The sequence below is a fragment of the Patagioenas fasciata genome, chromosome 5 (genome assembly GCF_037038585.1).
Source record: "Patagioenas fasciata isolate bPatFas1 chromosome 5, bPatFas1.hap1, whole genome shotgun sequence".
NCBI classification, from domain to species: domain Eukaryota; kingdom Metazoa; phylum Chordata; class Aves; order Columbiformes; family Columbidae; genus Patagioenas; species Patagioenas fasciata.
This window is the reverse complement of record NC_092524.1, coordinates 54,181,889-54,199,934: the sequence shown is the minus strand read 5'-3', so window position 1 is coordinate 54,199,934 and position 18,046 is coordinate 54,181,889. Positions and strand designations below refer to the sequence as shown.

General features: G+C 38.5%; 1 protein-coding gene across 2 annotated transcripts in view; it reads right to left on the bottom strand.

Annotated features, from left to right (window-relative positions):
• SLC24A4 (solute carrier family 24 member 4) overlaps positions 1–18,046 on the bottom strand; it is a 98,140-nt gene continuing 80,094 nt past the window's right edge. For both annotated transcript variants that reach the window (XM_065839445.2, XM_065839446.2), the window contains exons 13-17: positions 14,044–14,210; positions 11,741–11,855; positions 8,629–8,741; positions 7,937–8,002; positions 1–6,242 (exon numbers count right to left, since the gene is read on the bottom strand). In XM_065839445.2, the coding sequence (XP_065695517.1) occupies positions 6,066–6,242; positions 7,937–8,002; positions 8,629–8,741; positions 11,741–11,855; positions 14,044–14,210 (638 nt within the window). In that variant the 3' untranslated portion in view covers positions 1–6,065. The remainder of the gene's footprint in view (positions 6,243–7,936; positions 8,003–8,628; positions 8,742–11,740; positions 11,856–14,043; positions 14,211–18,046) is intronic.

The window sequence follows — 18,046 nt, the reverse complement described above, 5'->3', positions numbered from 1 at the left end:
TTTATATAGTGCATTACAATACTGACTGCTATAATCTGTTATAAATGCTGGATTAACTATTTTTTAAAATTTTCACAACAAAAATAATCAAATATCATGCCAACATTTTGTAACAAATTATCACATTAAATCCATTTGGATTTCATGACATATTTATCTGTACAAAGGACCCCATATCACAGAGCATTCACAGTGCATAAGGTCACAGTCATTGAAAAAATAAATAACATGATAAATAGATTTCTGTTATTTACAGTTTACAAACCCATCCCTTTCTGTTTTCAAAGTAAGCAGTTCTAGAAAGTTTTAATAACATTTAAAGAGGTACTGCACCTCCTAAGGGTGCACTGCAAATGCCTGCAAGTATGAAACAGAGGGAATTTTGAAAGGTTCAGAAGTTATTTCAGAGATTATAAATGATTTCTAATACTTTCTTGCAATGGAAGAGACAGTAGGACCCAAATTCCACTCTCAGTCCCACTGATATAAATTTGTGCCAACTACCAGGACATTAATGAGCCCTGGAAACCATGCCCAAGAATGTGAAGGCAAGAATATGGTCATAAGTTCATGGCAGAGTTTCAGCCATTGGAGACATAGATGCTGCTGGGGAAGCAGATTTACAAGTGTTTCTTGCATACACAACTGGTATACAAATGAAGGCCATAATCTTGCTGTAAAAACCCTCTGAAAGGAAGCATTTTAGTTTGTATTAGCTTTTATAGAAATTATACCTGTCTGTTTTAGACATATTCTGATACGTTTAGATTTTGTCACAATTCTCTAGTGCTATAAATCAGCCTTTATTTTTGTCTTTCAAGTTTACCAAGATAAGTGGTAAACTGTGATAAGTGATAAGATCGCAACGATCACTTACATTCTTTGCGTGAGTAAAAAAGAAAAATAAATGGAATTAACATCAAACTGGTAATTCTTGTAAGAAAATATCTAAATGGCATCAGTTTCCCATAATCATTCATTCCTTTCAGACAGTGTACTCTATGTCAGAAGTACGGTAGCAAGCAGAACAACGTGATGTACAAATTGACACAATCACTATACATCTCAGCCTGTGGAGAAGGATCTACCTGCATCTCACACTTCAGGACAGGGATATATAGGATTTCACAACTTTCTCTGGGGAGACAATATCAGGACCTCCCACAGGGGGAAATATGAGGAAAGTGTATGGTCAAGTTAGCCAAAAGTTTTTTTAAACACATACACAGTAGGTCAGAAGCTGGAATGTACATGTCAGTTGAACAGCATTCTTCTCTTCAACAGAGTATTGTTCATGTACATACACAGTTTTCAAAGAAATAGTTTTCAAAGAAATAGAAAAGAAACTGTGTAGTAAATGCACGAGCTGCAGAGATTTTCTTGTGAGTGCTTAAACACAAATAACTGAGGGATCTGAGGGTTGCAATGACAGAACATTATGTCCAAAGGTGATACATTTCAGGTAGGAAGATTCTTTGGTTCCACCTGGCTATCAGTGTTATTTTACTGTCTGTTTCATATTACATCAGGTCTGATCTTTCCTTGGCATGAATAATCAGGCAATATTTACACAGCTTAAAGCACTCTACCAAAAACATCTAACTGTAGGACACATTAAAGGAAGACAACAGCTCATGAGGGATTTGTGCAACTAGAACAAACACATAATAGAAACAAGCATGTGTAATTAAAGCACAGTCACAAAGGAAATCAAAGACAGAATAGCATCTTCTCTATAACTGCTAAGTATTAGACTAGGAAAGACCTTTTCCATTTGTTTACATGTTGACAGAACGTTTACAAATATAAGCTAAAATGAGAAACTAATTATATGTTTGTTACAGCTGCAGCAAGCATATAAAAATAAAATAAAATTGGCACGCCAATGACTGAGCCAGGAGAAAGATGGTTGACAATGCTGTATCTCTTGGGAAGACTTAAGGTGTTCTTCTAGGCCAGACTTCAGCCCAGAGAGCAGCCCTTAGATCATCAAATAGTCATTAAGATAACCATAACTGTACCTTTTTAGATTGAGACGTAGCTCCTGAGCCTGACATCTTTACTCAGCCGACACTTTCATTAATCAGCAGGATTCAGACTACCAGCAGGTGGACTTCCATCACCCAACTTTATAATGCAGTAGAGTTGTTACGGTATCTAAATGGTATCAGCCACTGCTGAACTCAATGGAAACACTCCCGCTTGCGCACCGCAGGCAAGATTGCGCCTGCAGGGCTGTGTGGGACCTGCCGCTGCCATGAAGCTGCGGTGGTGAACTGCTGCCAAAAGCTCTCCTTGACCAGCTGCACTTCACTTTGGATCCTGCTCGTACACCAGGGCAAACGCACAGTTTTGTAGTCTGAGAGAAGGACCCAGTTCTTTCATTTACAAGAGCGGCAATCCAAAGTAGTATCAACAGAAGAGAAGTCCTTTTAATTTGAGGAAGAAATAAAGTCTTTAGACTACAAAACCAATTAAATATTAAAATATCTGAGTATGACAGAAAACCCTGAAACCATGCTTCGCTGTCATCTTAGGACACAATCCAGCAAGGCACTTGGATACATGCTTAGCTTTAAGCATGGAATTAATCCTACTGAAGTTAAGCTTTGCTGGATATGGGATATCTTTTTCTGAGTTGCATTACTTTTCAGTGTTAGTATGCTGGCAATTTTCAGATCACAGTAACAGTTTTCCCTCTCACATCCACCAGCTTTCTTTTCACTCTTGAGCTGAACATTAACTCATACAACATTGTGACATACATTTCAAAGTCAGCCAGCTAACTTTTGCAATGGTTAGTACAACAAAATGGCTAAAAAATTCTACAGACACAATCTGAACAGATGCAACATAGAACTGTACTAATTGCAGAGCGCCAAGACCAAATCACTCTACTTCTTAATTGGAAAATGGAAAATTTGTAGTGGTTTCCTGACCATATAAGCAAATTATTTTTTCTTGTATACATTTGAAAGGCACTAGTCTGCTATTACTCAGCAATAGCCTCCTGATTTACGGATACATTCTGGTGCGGGTTTATGTGACATACAACGATATGTCAATGACATCTTTCTCAGGCCATTCCATTTATCTGCATGGCTCGGTCTATAACTGCCATCTTTATTTATTTTAGCATATGGGTAATGACTACATAGGGACTCTTTGAACTATTTCATATGATTATATATCATCAAGGCCCTGATACAACATCTAATATTTCTTTGGCAATCAATACATCCCTGGTCATGCAGTGGTGTCAGAGGACAATCCTACTAATGTTATTTGCAATGATAAACATGGCATGATACCTGTCTCATAGCAGAAGATGCATATGAGACCACCTCATGAAATGCAGCATTAGAATTCAGTATAAATTGTCTTCAAGTGGATCTATGTTTTAGGCAAGCCTATAGATGACAAGACCAGCTATGCAATTTAAGGTCAGTATTACCTCCTGCTCCAACAGAACACTCTGGTTTTCTGGAGCAGGTTGTATCTGATTCAGGCAGAATAACTCTAAATTATGTCTGAAGGGTTCATGGGATCAGCAAACAATTTCATGCATGTTTGGGCTGGGGATCAGCTGCTACAGAACAAATTGGCACCCCTAGTCTTCTTCAGTTGCCTGGCTCAGAAATATGAAGGTACAGTACAATTTGCTAGGTCTGGCACAATAAACACTGATGCCCTCATCACTGTCAACTCAGCTGATCACTAGGCATTCACAACTAGATTTTGGAACTACTCTTCTGTAGTGTAAAGACATCTGAGCTGCCTGAACTGTGCACAGAAAAGCAAATGTTTGCTTGGAGACAGCTAGTTCTCCAAGCCCACCCAACATCAGAACACAGGAACAAAAACATTCACTCGGCCTCTCTCTGTGCTCCTTTCAGTGTCATATCTAAGCCATCACAAGATTTTCAGCAGTGAACTGTCCTCCAGAAAGATGACAGGGAAGGGAGCCAGACTAGAGAGGGATGCTCCTACAGCGGCGCAGCAGGATGCTGCATCTTCACACCTTTCTGCAACAGAAGGCTCATCAAGATGAACATGAATTCCATCTCCTCAGCCTTCCACTGCAGCAAAAATGTCTTGAATGTCTGGAAATGGGGTCACCGGCATACTTGAGATCAAACATGTTACTGTCATGCTTACCTATTCAATAAAGCATTTTAACAATGCTGTATTTGTTGCCATTTTTAGAACTGGTTAGTTTAACTATGTAACTACTTCATTAAAGTGAAAAACCCTAAATAGATACTAATACTGACATTTGTAACAAAGTATAAAACAAATAACAAATACATTGCTCTTTTTTCCTTAGGATTCCATTGAAAGGATCCAATTACTAAAAATATTCAACAGCAGAATGCACTCCTTTATTTATACCAAAATAATTTTTAAAATAGCCTTCATTGTAAACACATTGCCTGGTGTAAACAGTATTCTGCATCTGAGCTGGTTAAACATAATTATTTGTCACATACGTGAAAATAAGGAACTTTCTGAATAAGTGCTTATTTGCTAAGATTTTATAGTATGTTCTCATTGACACAATGATGGGATTTTCTATATATAGTCTCAAGTGCAAAATATTAATATATTTAAAAACGTATCGACAGTTGATAGATTTGTTTTGGTTTATAAATATTAAAAAATTAAAAAAATCTATGTATAAAGATAACTGTGCTTCTTGAGAAACTTTATGTGATAATTCACATACAGTTTTAAAATATTTTTAAAGTTTAGTAGCAATTCAATACATGCCGTCTCAGCGATTTGCATTCATAATGACTGCTACAATGCGGAATGTTGTCCATTATTTTTAATACTCTGGGCCAGATCTTGCTATCGATTACATCCAGAGTAATTCCTTACCTCAGATTTATGCTGGTGGAAAGGATATAAAAACTTGGCTTCTAGTAGGGGTTAAAAAGAAGTATATAATGTTTCAAAACTTGCATGCAATCAAATCAAGTATGATATTCTCTTGAAATACTTGGGTTTTTTCTACGTGTTTCTTATCTACACTGCTCAGTGTCAGACACTCATCTCATTAAGCTTCTGGGAATAAAGGAAAAATGGAGAAGAATATACCAGCTTCTCAAATGATGAAACAAGCTTCTTCCTCCCACCAATCAAATCAAATCATAATCAGGGTGGGTTTTGTGGTCACAAAGTCTGGATTATGTTCAGATACTACTCTCAGCTGATAACAATAACTGATAGTTACTGAGCACCCAGTTATATTTTATTTGTTTAATTTCTTCTAAATCTACACAATGGGCTTACAAGGGCCAATGCAAAGTTCTTCTTGTGGTGTAATATTCCACAAATGTTAGTTTATGTATACAGCATTCCTCATGAGTGGTAAAACATATTTTTTCAAGTATGAATTTCTGCATGTAATTCTCTTCTCCGGCATGCAGATCCTCTGACTTCTATTGTGCATCATCACAAGTGATACAATGTAGAACCATTTCCTCTTTTTCTCTGCCACATTTTTCATGCTCGTTGGAAAGAGTGATAAATATTCAACACTGCCATCAAAAGCTGTCAGTGCAGTTCCTCTATAAGCAGAGCACTTGAAGGGTTAAATGATGTCCTCAACAGTGCATGCCGTGATATGTGCCTTGGACTTTCTGGTCCTGTAGCTGAGACAGTTTGACTGAGCCAAGAAAAGTTCTGAACTTGCCTCTTCCATGGAAAATAAATGCCAAAACCCAAAGAACTATAAAGATTTTTCTCCCATCCTTTCGCTAACCATGGTGGTGGTGGTTGATTGTCTGCAAAAGGAGAATGAAAACCACAACAGAATGTCCCAGAAACGGGTTGTTTTAGAGTTCTGCATAAAATCCACACAGCTTTATGACTGAGCAGCACTATCCAAAGAGGAGGAAAATGCTTTGGTTGCCTCGAGCTAGCATGTTAAAAGAAAGGTACACTTTCCTTCCACACAGGTAAAAGTGCTTGTTAGCTGATGAAGCAGGAATGACACTCAAATTACTGATGGAAAGTAGGTAGAAAGGTGAAATGCCTCCTGTCATTTACAGCAGATGTCATCAGAGGTATTTGTCTCCCTCCTTGTTGTAGTCGTCTCGGCACATAGGGAGGTTGACAAAGGTGAAGACGTTAAACTCTATCAATATAGAGAAGCACAGGAAAATACCATAAAGAAACAACACGTAGATGCCTAATCTCCTGTCAAGTTTCCACTTATTTACATGGATCCCAAGCACCTGCAAGCAAACAAAGTGTTAGTTAATTAAGACCCAAAGGAGACTTTTGGAAACAATCATTATAAGCTAAAAATAAGTCTTTCGAATTAGAGATCTGGAATGAAGATATAATATAGTCTCGGTATTTTACAGGTCAAAAAGACAACATACATTTTTCTAATCAAGAAAAGGAATGTAAAAGCCCAGACTAAGAACTCAAAGTCTGGCCTGACTCTCAGTTGTCCTAAGATCCTTTTACAAAATACTAAATGAATCCAGTTAAAGGCGCCTTAACAAATTCTTTATGCGTCGAAGAGTTGGGTCCCTAGATGCTCAGTTTCAGTCTGTGGTGCATTTTCAGTGCACTGAACTACCTGAATGTCTCTCCCTCCAGTGTTCCCCCCACAGATCCTTTATGTTCCAGCAGCACGCCAGCACCTCACGTTCATTCTTTCAACAGCTTCAGAAGAGGTGCCTACTTCAATGTTCTGCTCAGCTCCAGAACTAAGGGGAGTTAGAAGTTACAAGTAGCAAAGCAATGAAGTCCTCATGAAGGCATCTATTTTCAATTAGGTTAAGTGCCTCTGAATTATTATTTGTTTTGCTCAAAATTATCCACTGAGTTTTGCTGGGAGGGTTTGTGTGAATCAGGGTATCGAGAAGAACAAATGAGACAATAGCAGACACTTCAAACTCGGGTGATATGGCTTCTGCTATGAAAAGACACTCTTCAGAAAAGCATGAACAGCTACCATAGTAACATATCTGCATAGTCCTCTCATTTTTTCCAAGATGCTAATCACCAATATTCATGCAACAACATTGGATACAAACATCTACTTAACACCTTTGTTCTTTCACAGGCATTGTGCAGTATGGTGCAACTGGGGATAAGAGCAGGCTCCCACAGCTTATATATCAGGTGCATTAGGAAGTTAGTGGCAGAGTGAACAGCCCTGGTCATTCTATCACTTAAGTCGTGCAAAGATGATGTGGAGTTTTGTAAGACCTTGTCATGCAACAGTGCAAAAAGTGATGATCCCCTCCTCTACAGAGCCTACACAGGCAATCAGCGAAAGACATTAGTGTAAGTGGTTATTTTGATACCTTTGGGATTTGATTCTTCCCACAGAGCTCTCCCGGGAGTCAGCAGGATCAGACATTAAGTACCAGAAAAATTGACTTTTGAAACAGAATTATTGTTTTACTTAACAAGTCATGGGTTGCAAGGGTGTCTTATGCTGCGTGACAGTTAGCATGCCTATTCAAAATTCTGAGGTTCACAGTCCTCACAGACCAGTCTTCACTAAAGATTTTAGCTACAGCACTTGATTAGTCCAGGCTGGTTTTGGAAATCAGAGACAAGGGCAAAGGGTGATGAAGCATACCCAGGTCTTGTCCCAACATAGAGACAGACCTGGGCTATCCAGCTGGACATGGAAGCACCAAAGTATTACTGGATCCCACAATTTCAACACTACTACTGAAATAAATGGGAGCTACATGTATCCAGCATCTCTTGCACCAAATGCCAGATTTCAGTCCTCACTGAGGACTATGGTAGCTCTTCAAGTCATGGCATTGCTAGAAGAATGATACTTTACAAGAATCAATGCTTTGGGGATAATACACGTTTCCATTTTATCCTTCTGTAACATGTAAATAAGTAATAAGTATTTTGCAATTTGAATACTTAGAAACACCCAAATACTTACCGTAAGGGCCACTGATCCTAGTAAAAGTGCAACTGAGTAGACCAATCCTTTGCTGTTTATCTTAACCTGTGGGAATCAGAGAACAGACCTTTAAAACACTCAGCATATAACTCCACTTTGGAGATCAGAAATCAATTTACTGATTTATGTTCCACCTTCTGTTTTGAATAGTGACTGACCTACAGATTTTAAACTATGCAAATCCATGACAGATTTATCATAATGAAGAAGGGAAAATTAAGGAATCAACCAAATGTATAAGTAATTCCACCTCCATTAAAAAATAACCAGTATTTATAATGGATTTTATGTTAAAAAATCCTCAGGAGAGAGAGATACGCTGTTATACTCATGTTACAGACAAAAACGCTAAGGTACAGGGAGACAGACAGGTGTGCTTGAAGCTGTGTAGTCAGAAAATGACAGAGGAAAGAAAAGATATCCATGGTGCTATTTTTCTGCTATACAGTATAATGTACTCCAGTTGACAAACTGGGAATTAATCGCAACTTGTGTAAGGAAAATTGCTTCCTTAACTCCTGGTTCCCGGGCAAAGAAACAACACCTTATCAACTAATAACATGCTCAGCAGGTTGCCTTTAAAAAAAAAAAAAAGAATATTTGCATGCTTTAAGATATTTTTTTTTAAATAGACAGAAAGAACAAATTAAAGATTTGTCAAGTATACATACGGTCGATCCCCAAAAAAGCGCTATGGTCTGCAAACCCCATGGAACACCAAGGCCCACCAGAATGTCAAAGACATTGCTCCCTATTGTGTTGGATACTGCCATGTCACCAAGGCCTGCAGAGAAAAAAAAACAAACAAAAAACATACAAACAAACAAAAACACACACAAAAAACAAACTCGTGGGTAAAAACAAAGACCATTACACTGTGTACTAGAGAAAACTAAAGTGAAATAATCTGCACTGATCCAAGCACCCCTAGACTGGCCGGAGAGTCTGAGGCAGGGAGACAATTTCCATAATCTTTGCATGACTTCTGAAAAAAAGCGTGTAAAAATTGCTCACTCCAACTACATCTTCCTTGTGTTTTACAGAGCCTTTACTGGGTGTATGGTACACACTGAGCAACTGGGTTCAATGCCAATTGAAAAAACATGTCTTTTTCTAGGTAGTCTGCCACCACAGGGAACCTGAAGATTATGTACTGGATTTAGTATGCAGACATATGGCCTTTATCTCATGTGAATTATTAAAAGTGATTCTGAAAAGAGCCCAACTAGATGGCAATCAAAGATACTAAGCACTTCTGCGTGACTTAATCAGCAATTATTTCAATTCAGGAGCAATAAAATGCTACAAGAAAGGAAAAAAAAGAGTGAATGGTGGTGAAGTCCCTAGGCATTACCCAAAATCTACTCCTAATGCTGATCACTGGCTGGCATCTCATTCTACACCAGTGTCGACGGATGTGAGGAAGGCAGAATTCTTCTCTGCCCCTGCTAATTTCCCTTAGGCACTTGCCTAACTATTGAACCACTTCCACAGAGGGAATGCTGGAATGGAAGAGGAACTCTGACATAAAAGGGACATGTCCCACAAGTACATAGAGTGGAGACAGACAATACCACACTGTAAATACAGTATCTTCTTGCAGACAGTTGCTGAGAGAAAGGTTACGTTTTGGATCCATATTACTGTTGTGTCCATCTTCACTGTTACTTTTTAGATATTTGTCTGCCATCTACCAGTAAGCAACTCTCAAATTCAAGTAGCACAAAGTCCCTGTATAGTTTTGAGAGAATGGAGCTGCTGATGTATACCTTCACTTTCAGAAGAAACAATCCCTACAGTAGTTTTGCCTAATACTAGAAAACTAAGCAGTCTGTTCATTTAAAAATGTAATATGTTTTCTTTCTGTTCTTGCAAATATCCGCTGCCTTTAATACTACATATGGAAAAATAATTTAATGTGAAGGTAGTTCCACAAGATTCCTGAATACTTTTTTTTTGTTCTGCTTTTTGTGAGATTTTCCTGCACTTAACAAATAATACAACCTGGAAAATGGAATCTTTTAAATATAGAATTATTTTCAATTAAGCAACATTTAATAGCACTACTCCTATCTCAAATTACAAAGGTAGGGTTTTTGAGTACTTAATTTATCAATTCAGAATTCTTGTTGTTTGCCCAATGATGTGTGCTGGAGATCTCACTATGTGAGGAAAAAAAAGAGACTATGGGAATTGGAACACGGGAAAAGAATACAATTAGGACCTTTTCTTATTCTATTGCAGTACAGGAGATCACACTGTCAGGTTTGATATTTTTGAACAACAGGAAAGGATGTGGCTATGTGTATTTCTCAAGTGAAAAAGAACATGTAAAGAACCTTAATCAAAACTTAGACACATGAGAAAGCCTTTGACAATTTAAATTGGAAAGTGGATGACAACATAGCTGACCTCTAAAACCTTTTCAAGGCTGTGCTGCCATCCAGCGGGACCTGGACAGGCTGGAGAGTTGGGCGGGGAATAACCTGATGAAATTTAACAAGGGCAAGTGTAGAGTCCTGCATCTGGGCAGGAACAACCCCAGGTTCCAGTATAGGTTGGGGAAATTACATATTAGAGAGCAGTGTAGGGGAAAGGGACCTGGGGGTCCTGGTGGACAACAGGATGACCCTGAGCCAGCACTGTGCCCTTGTGGCCAGGAAGGCCAATGGCATCCTCGGGTGTATTACAAGGGGGGTGGTCAGTAGATCGAGAGAGGTCCTCCTTCCCCTCTACCTCGCCCTGGTGAGACCCCATCTGGAATATTGTGTCCAGTTCTGGGCCCCTCAGTTCAAGAAGGACAGGGAACTGCTGGAGAGGGTCCAGCGTAGGGTAACAAAGATGACTGAGGGAGTGGAGCACCTCCCTTATGAAGAAAGGCTGAGGGAGCTGGGTCTCTTTAGTTTGGAGAAGAGGAGACTGAGGGGTGACCTTATTAATGTTTATAAACATATAAAGGGTGAGTGCCATGAGAATGGAGCCAGGCTCTTCTCAGTGGCAAACAATGATAGGACAAGGAGTAATGGGATCAAGCTGGAACACAAGAGGTTCCACTTAAATTTGAGAAAAAACTTCTTCTCAGTGAGGGTGACAGAGCACTGGAACAGGCTGCCCAGGGACGTTGTGGAGTCTCCTTCCCTGGAGACATTCAAAGCCCGCCTGGACACATTCCTGTGCGACCTCACCTAGGCGTTCCTGCTCCAGCAGGGGGATTGGACTAGATGATCTTTCGAGGTCCCTTCCAATCCCAAACATACTGTGATACTGTGAAGTGTGGCTGTTCATATGGCCCAATTGAAAAGTGGCCTGCATTTGGATGAGAAGTATACTTGGAGCAACATCACTTCTGCTAGATCCACTTAAACAACTTCACTTCCCTGGGTTTGAGAGGTCTTCTAGAAAACAGTACAAGTTTTACATGGACAAGTGCTGGTCAGCATATATTCTTTGATGTAGGTTTTAATAGCTGATACTCCAGTTTTGTCTACTACTTTTATCTTTTTACTCTGACTGATACATACTATGCATGGGATATCTGAGCGTTGAATGACCTTCTAGAATGCCAGGGTGTGCCCAGTCCCAATAAGCAAAAGATAACAAGACAGGGGCTATTTATTTGGTTCACAATAATAAGTAAAGCATTTTGGCTTTTAACAAGGCCTTGAACCAGTAAAAATAAAAGAAAAATAAGAATAAAATTACATTGAGAATTTGTGTGTATGGAGGAAGCAAATCACAGAGCATGTACGTAAGACTGCAGTTGTACTTCAGCAGACACAGTACCTTGTCTTGCTACTATCAGGCTGGCCATGCAGTCTGGGACACTTGTTCCTGCAGCGAGGAAAGTAATGCCCATGATCACATCTGGTATCCCAAGGGTGTATCCAATTACAGTCACCTGAACAGTGAGGAAAATAGGTTAGCCTATCATATATGGAAAGTCTCCTCATTCCAATACAGTCGTGGCAGACTCTTAACTTTGATTTATGGTGTGGACCCTAACAGGATTAGACTCAGGATACTTATCCATTTCTGCAAATTAAATAATTGTGGAATAACCAGCCTAAAAGCAACCCTGTGAAAAGGAAAAGTACTTTGGCTCATATTATTCAACATTTTATGAGCAAATAAAAAGCTCAATTTTCTGTATTTCTAACAGGAGATATCGATCTTATAAGGAGGAGCACAGACATAATCCAACCTGTGGGCTTTTTTTTTATTCCCAAGAATGTCAAGATTCTTGCTGGTTCTGTTCTCGAAAGGACTGCAGCCAACTTATATTGTGATATAGGGGTAGAGATAAAAAAGAACTTTTTTATCACAACACATAAAGAAGGAATTGGTTTCTTGCATGACTCCTGATACAATCCCAAAGTGAGCAAGTCTGTTTATATTGTCCCCTGGGAGTCTAGATGCAGCTTTAAGAGAGCTTAGGGAATGGCCGAAGCTTGTAGCAGAACTCTTAGAAAGGAGAGGGAACTGTATTTAGCTGGAACATCTGAAGACTGAAAAAGTGTCAAGAGAAAAGGCTGAAGAGGCAGCTGAAAAGGAAACAGCGTCATGAGAAGACTGAGTCAGGGACAGGCAGCTGCTTCCTTGCTGAGACTGCTGAGGGTGGAAAGCTTTAAGGCTCTGTGTTGTTTTCTTGGAATAGTTTGCCAGTCTCTTATATGAGGAAAACTGGACCCTTTGCCAAAGAAAGGGTGTATTTTAGGAACCCGCTTGCAAACCTTATTCTCAGGGGCAAGCTGTGACTCAGAAATAGGAGTGGGCATGATTCTCCTGCTGCAAATGATAATGGGGTATGAAGGTCTGTCTGCCTCTTAAACTAAGTTGTGTGGCAGCCTTCATGAGCACATCTCTCATTTCTGAAGGGGACATCTACAAAAGGAACCAAGGTACAGAGTGTGGTCTTGCAAAGGACACATGGTAGGAAATGAATGCGTGACTTTGGCACCATCATGCCAGGCAGGATGAGTGGCTGGCATATGAATTTCTCCAACACGGTCTATATGTTAAGAAAGAAGAGGATTACTTTACAACGCAAAACTTGTATAGAAAGGTGCAAAGAGTATACAGAAAACACAATATTCGAGGAGAGGAAACATAAATATAAAGCAGACTGCAAATGTCTAGAACATCTAAGGAAGGTAGAGATGCTCTCCAACCAAAAAAGATTTTGCTGGTAAGAATCTGATGAACAAAAATTCTTCCATATGCATGACTAAAGAAGTATACATATATGTGACTATGAGAGTATATACGTGAAAATATATATTCCAGGATGAAACCAGGTAAAGGTTTCTTCACTATATTTTCCTTTAAAAGGAGAAATGGGCATATAAATTCTTCAGCAGCACATCCTACTGATTTCCAGTTATAGGTATACACAACTTTTTGGTTTTGTATCTTTTAGTGTAGGAAAAGGTAACTTTCTATACTTCCAAAGTATGGCTGATTTTTTCATCACAGAAACTAATTTAAGCAGCTTTCTTATTCATGCCTCTTCTCTGACTGAAAATGTAAATTTGAGAAATTGAAAGAGGGTAAGAAAGAAACAATAGGAACTTCTCAAATCTTCAAGTAAGCGTGCTCCTGAATCAATAACAATTTACAGATCTACACCGGACACACTGCTTCTCGCAAATCCAGGGCAAACAGAAACATACCAGCAATCATAATACTTTTCACTAAGAAAGATTATCTTGCATTATTCTAGTCCACTTGAGGTGTTTTACACCACTTTTGAGTCTTCAAATTTTGCCACCCATCTGCCTTTTATGCATGTTTCAGTATCAGACCCTGTAGCCAAATTTCTGAAAGTTAAATGTTTCCATTTAAACTCCCTTTTAGTACTTGGTTGAAAATCAAGCTGGCACCTTCCTGTACCGTATTGGACCCTATCGGACCCCAATTATTTGTGCAGAAAAGAGCAAAAGAAAGCCAGAATTATAACAATTAGAGTATGAGCTGAAGAGACTGCACTACAATTACATGCCTTTCTTTAACAAATACACAAAAGATCTACTATCTATTTCAAGATGTATGTTTTACTCAGTATGGGAAGTCCTGCTACAGGCACTTACCATCCACACCATGAAGTAGGAGAACAAGGCAATCCAGAGAGTGGATAAGATAAATGTCAGCATAAAGCACCTCTCCCAGCGTGGTTTACTGCAGTTTGGAATGGTGCAAAAGAGCATGAATATCAATGGCCATGTCAAAATCCATTTAATTTTGTTCATTTTTCCATCTGCAGGACAAAGAAAGGAAGAACAAGTTTAGCTTTCCCATCACTATCCCAGGCCTAGTTACATCTCTTTGAACACAGCAGATGATCCCAGAAGGATGTTTACAGTTGTACATGTCAGTTCGTTTTTCAGTGTATCTTTCATCTATAGCTGGTCTCATCACTCTCAGCCAAGTTCTGTATACACATCCAGAATCTTATAAGTCTGCCAAGGTCTATGTAAATTCATGAAAGAATTACAATGATTTAAAAGCATGGATGATTTTAAAACCCAAATTCACAGTCAGGTTTGTTGCTCTTTCAAATACTTGTATTACTATTAATCCCAAATTAAAAAACAAACAAACAAACAAACAAACCAAAACAAACTCAAAGCAAACAAATACTCTCACAGAAAACAGAAGTACAGACGCAGTCTAGGAACATGACAAACTTGTTTCACATGCTTCGCTGTTGTCACTTGGGCAGAACTTTAAACTGGTACTTAGAAAATCTAGACTTGTTATAATAACTCTCTCCAACTGCATATAGCACCACCTTGAGATGGTCTCTTATCCTCTGTAAAAGGAAACCAAAGATATTGACTTCCCCTATACAGCTCTCCAAAGTCAACCGTAACTATTGAAGACAACTACACACCTCCTAGTTTTTTAAAAATGTAAAGTATTGTATAATAAATGCATACATAAATATCAGTACATAAAAGAAAATTATTATTAATGGGACCATATGTAAACAGGGCACTTACATGTTTCATGAGGTATCCTGCAAGTAGGATAAGGAATTTGTTTACCAGGCTAAACCAGAGTATCACAGCAAACAGCATGGTGGGTTTTGTTTGTGTTTTCTATACATTGTTTTAGAATTATGCTAGTAAGGATCTCCATCACTAACTGATAATTATACCCATGAGATCTAGTAAAATATACCATTATGAATAAAATTGTTCATCGCATTGAAGAAAACTATCAGATATATCTTCCAGTGAAGGTATTTAGTTAAATTACAAAGGACAGGTAATAATCAGTGGAATCTCCACTGATCTTCACCAGGAATTTTCTTTCAGCGAAGACATTGGGATTCAGGATTTGTTTAATGGGAAGTTTAGTCAGTGAATTCAATTAGATTGTAATCTGCCCTCTGCACCAATGTGCACCAGATACAATTAAATATTAAACATTTAAAAATTAATAATAATTCTGTAATTTATGAGTCTACTTTCTAGTCTAATTTAACTTGGTAAGTCCAAATGCAAGTCTTTATTAATTTACATTGGTACGTATTCTAGTATTAAACTGCCTTGCTTAAGTTATGAATCAGCTCCTTGAGATTTTCTTGTGAATTCTGAGATGCCATCAACCCACCAGGAAATCTTAGACTAAGTTTGGCTTTTTATTTCCATTTAGCTGTAGCTCTTTATTCCTATTTAGCTTGTGGCTGTGGAACTTCTAACACATATGACTACCGAAGTCTCCTTGGGTCAATTCTAATTCTAGAATTTTACATGTCACTGGGGATCCATAACAGATTTTATAGGAAAGTCCTTTTTTCCCTCTGGTTACATATACTGCTGTACAGATTTTTAAAACAGTTATCTTTTATCTGTTCTGTCCAGAAAATGACACTTCTTAGCTCATATCTCACTTTAACTTTATTAACAAGGTTGTAAATATCCTATGGTAATTTATACCTCCTCCTGTGTAATTTGATACAGTTTAGATCATTAAAAGATGCTTGGTAATTCTACTCCTTGTCTACCCAAGTTGCTAAGCTTGGTTCACAGTCAACAAGTCAGCACAACCGAGGTCAGTAATTGCTTCAGTACGTAATTTGAAATGCAGGGCGAGTGCGTGACTGTTTGACAGGAAAAAAAAAATATGGATCTAATTCTGATCTGATGTGGGTTTAATCTGACTGACTTCAGTACTGCTACACACAGGAGATTCAGTCCCATTTATTTTTTCAATAACATGAAGAGAAGAAACAAAATTGCCTGGAGTACAAATAAATAGATGCACTCAGCCTCTGCTGGGGAATATGTACTTTGTCATGGATCCTGCCTAGTGCCCTGAATTATTTAAACAAATGCTAAAGTGTAAGAATTCACAGTGCCTTACCACTGCCACTCCTATGGCTGCTCCGCTTCAGGAAAACTGAAATATTAGTGGAGGAAGACTTGCCTTTTCCTTATCTTTGCTCAGTTTGAATGGATGCATGTCAGATTAAAATTCCTGACTCTGTTAGTGCTGATACTTTATCCACACAACACCATGAGTCAGAACTGGTTTTTGCAGCTAGACGGTTTGTGGAAATGACATTTGCATTTATTACATGGCAACCAGGCTTGAGACTTTGGTGAACAATAACTGCATGTTAATTCTGGGTTTTGCTGGCTTGACAGAGCAGCTGACTGATCACAATAGTTCTGAACCACCATGGCCAAAGCAGCCTACTTGACACACTTTACATTGGCATCTCTTTTGTGACAGGGTCTGGTAGCTTTTGTAAACTTTGTAAGAAGCTTTAAGTATATTTGGCCTTGGTTCTGACTCAAGCCATTTTCTTCAGCTCCTGCTATGCTGGGTCATGGTACTTGTGTGACACCCAGTGCTAAAGAAGTCTACTCTTATGCTGTAACTTGGTAGTTCTAAAATAATTCAGTAATTTTTGCAGCAACCTCAATAAAGGATGACTATTTCTTTAGGAAATAGATTACTTCATTCATTTTACCTGGCTTAGATCAATGTACAAACAATATGCAGCTTGAAAATGTTCTTTTCTTTTTTTAGTTCTTTTGAAAGTACTTCTAGTGCTGCTCTGTTGTTTTGGTTTTGACCATCACTCTAATCATTAAAATGATTTAGTGATACATTTGTTAAATTGCGGTACGCTTTTAGTTCATGACAAACTATTTTATGATTGTTCCTTAGCTCCCTAGTACATCTGTAAAGAATTAAATTATCATCCTCATTAAGGCTATCATTTGATGCATAGGTGTTTTACAAAAACAGACCACTGGTCCCATTACAAGGCCTTAGGTCAGTTTCAACAGCAGTACCAGCCACTCCTATGAGCCCTGGGTTTGAAGGCTCCTGTGGGAACCCACAGAGATGAGGAAAGGTGTATTTTGCCTGTTGCACTCCCCCCAACAATGATGAAAGAATATTGCTTTACTACAGAAAGCAACACTGGTCTATATTCTATTCACTTCACCCTACTGTAAAACAGAAAGATGAGGCTTTTTGCACAAAGTTATTTTGCCTACTTTATACAGCCATTTTCCCATTTCTCCAGATATTTGGAAGCCAAGGATGCCAAGTATTTCAGAGAGGTATCATTACACAAGAGCCTGATTACAATGTTTCTGAAAATGAAGTGGCAGCCCTACAACACAGCACCCTTTGCTGATTTTCAGTGCATTCCTGGGCTTGTCATTTTTCCAGATGTTATGCTTACAATAATTACTTTCACATACAGATAGTGTCCTGGTGAACACTATCTGTTCAACAACACACATCACAGCACTGGGAGGAAAAAAATATTTCCTTAAGGCACCAAAGTGCCTTTTACAGGAAAAATGCTGTCCTATTCACAACATGTCCTATTCACAACATTCACAAAGATCTGAGAGAAGCTCGGTAGGAAAGTGTGAAACTACACCTGTGTTTTCATTCTGATCAGAAATGTACACTTCAATTAAGTCTCCTGATTGTCCCCATTTATTGTGTTTTGATTTGCAATTTACTGTATTTTAGTTTGCAACATGGAGCAGCTTTGTATCACACCAATGAGATTCCCTTGGCATAAAGCTGCACCAGAAGCACAAATTTAAAAGTGCT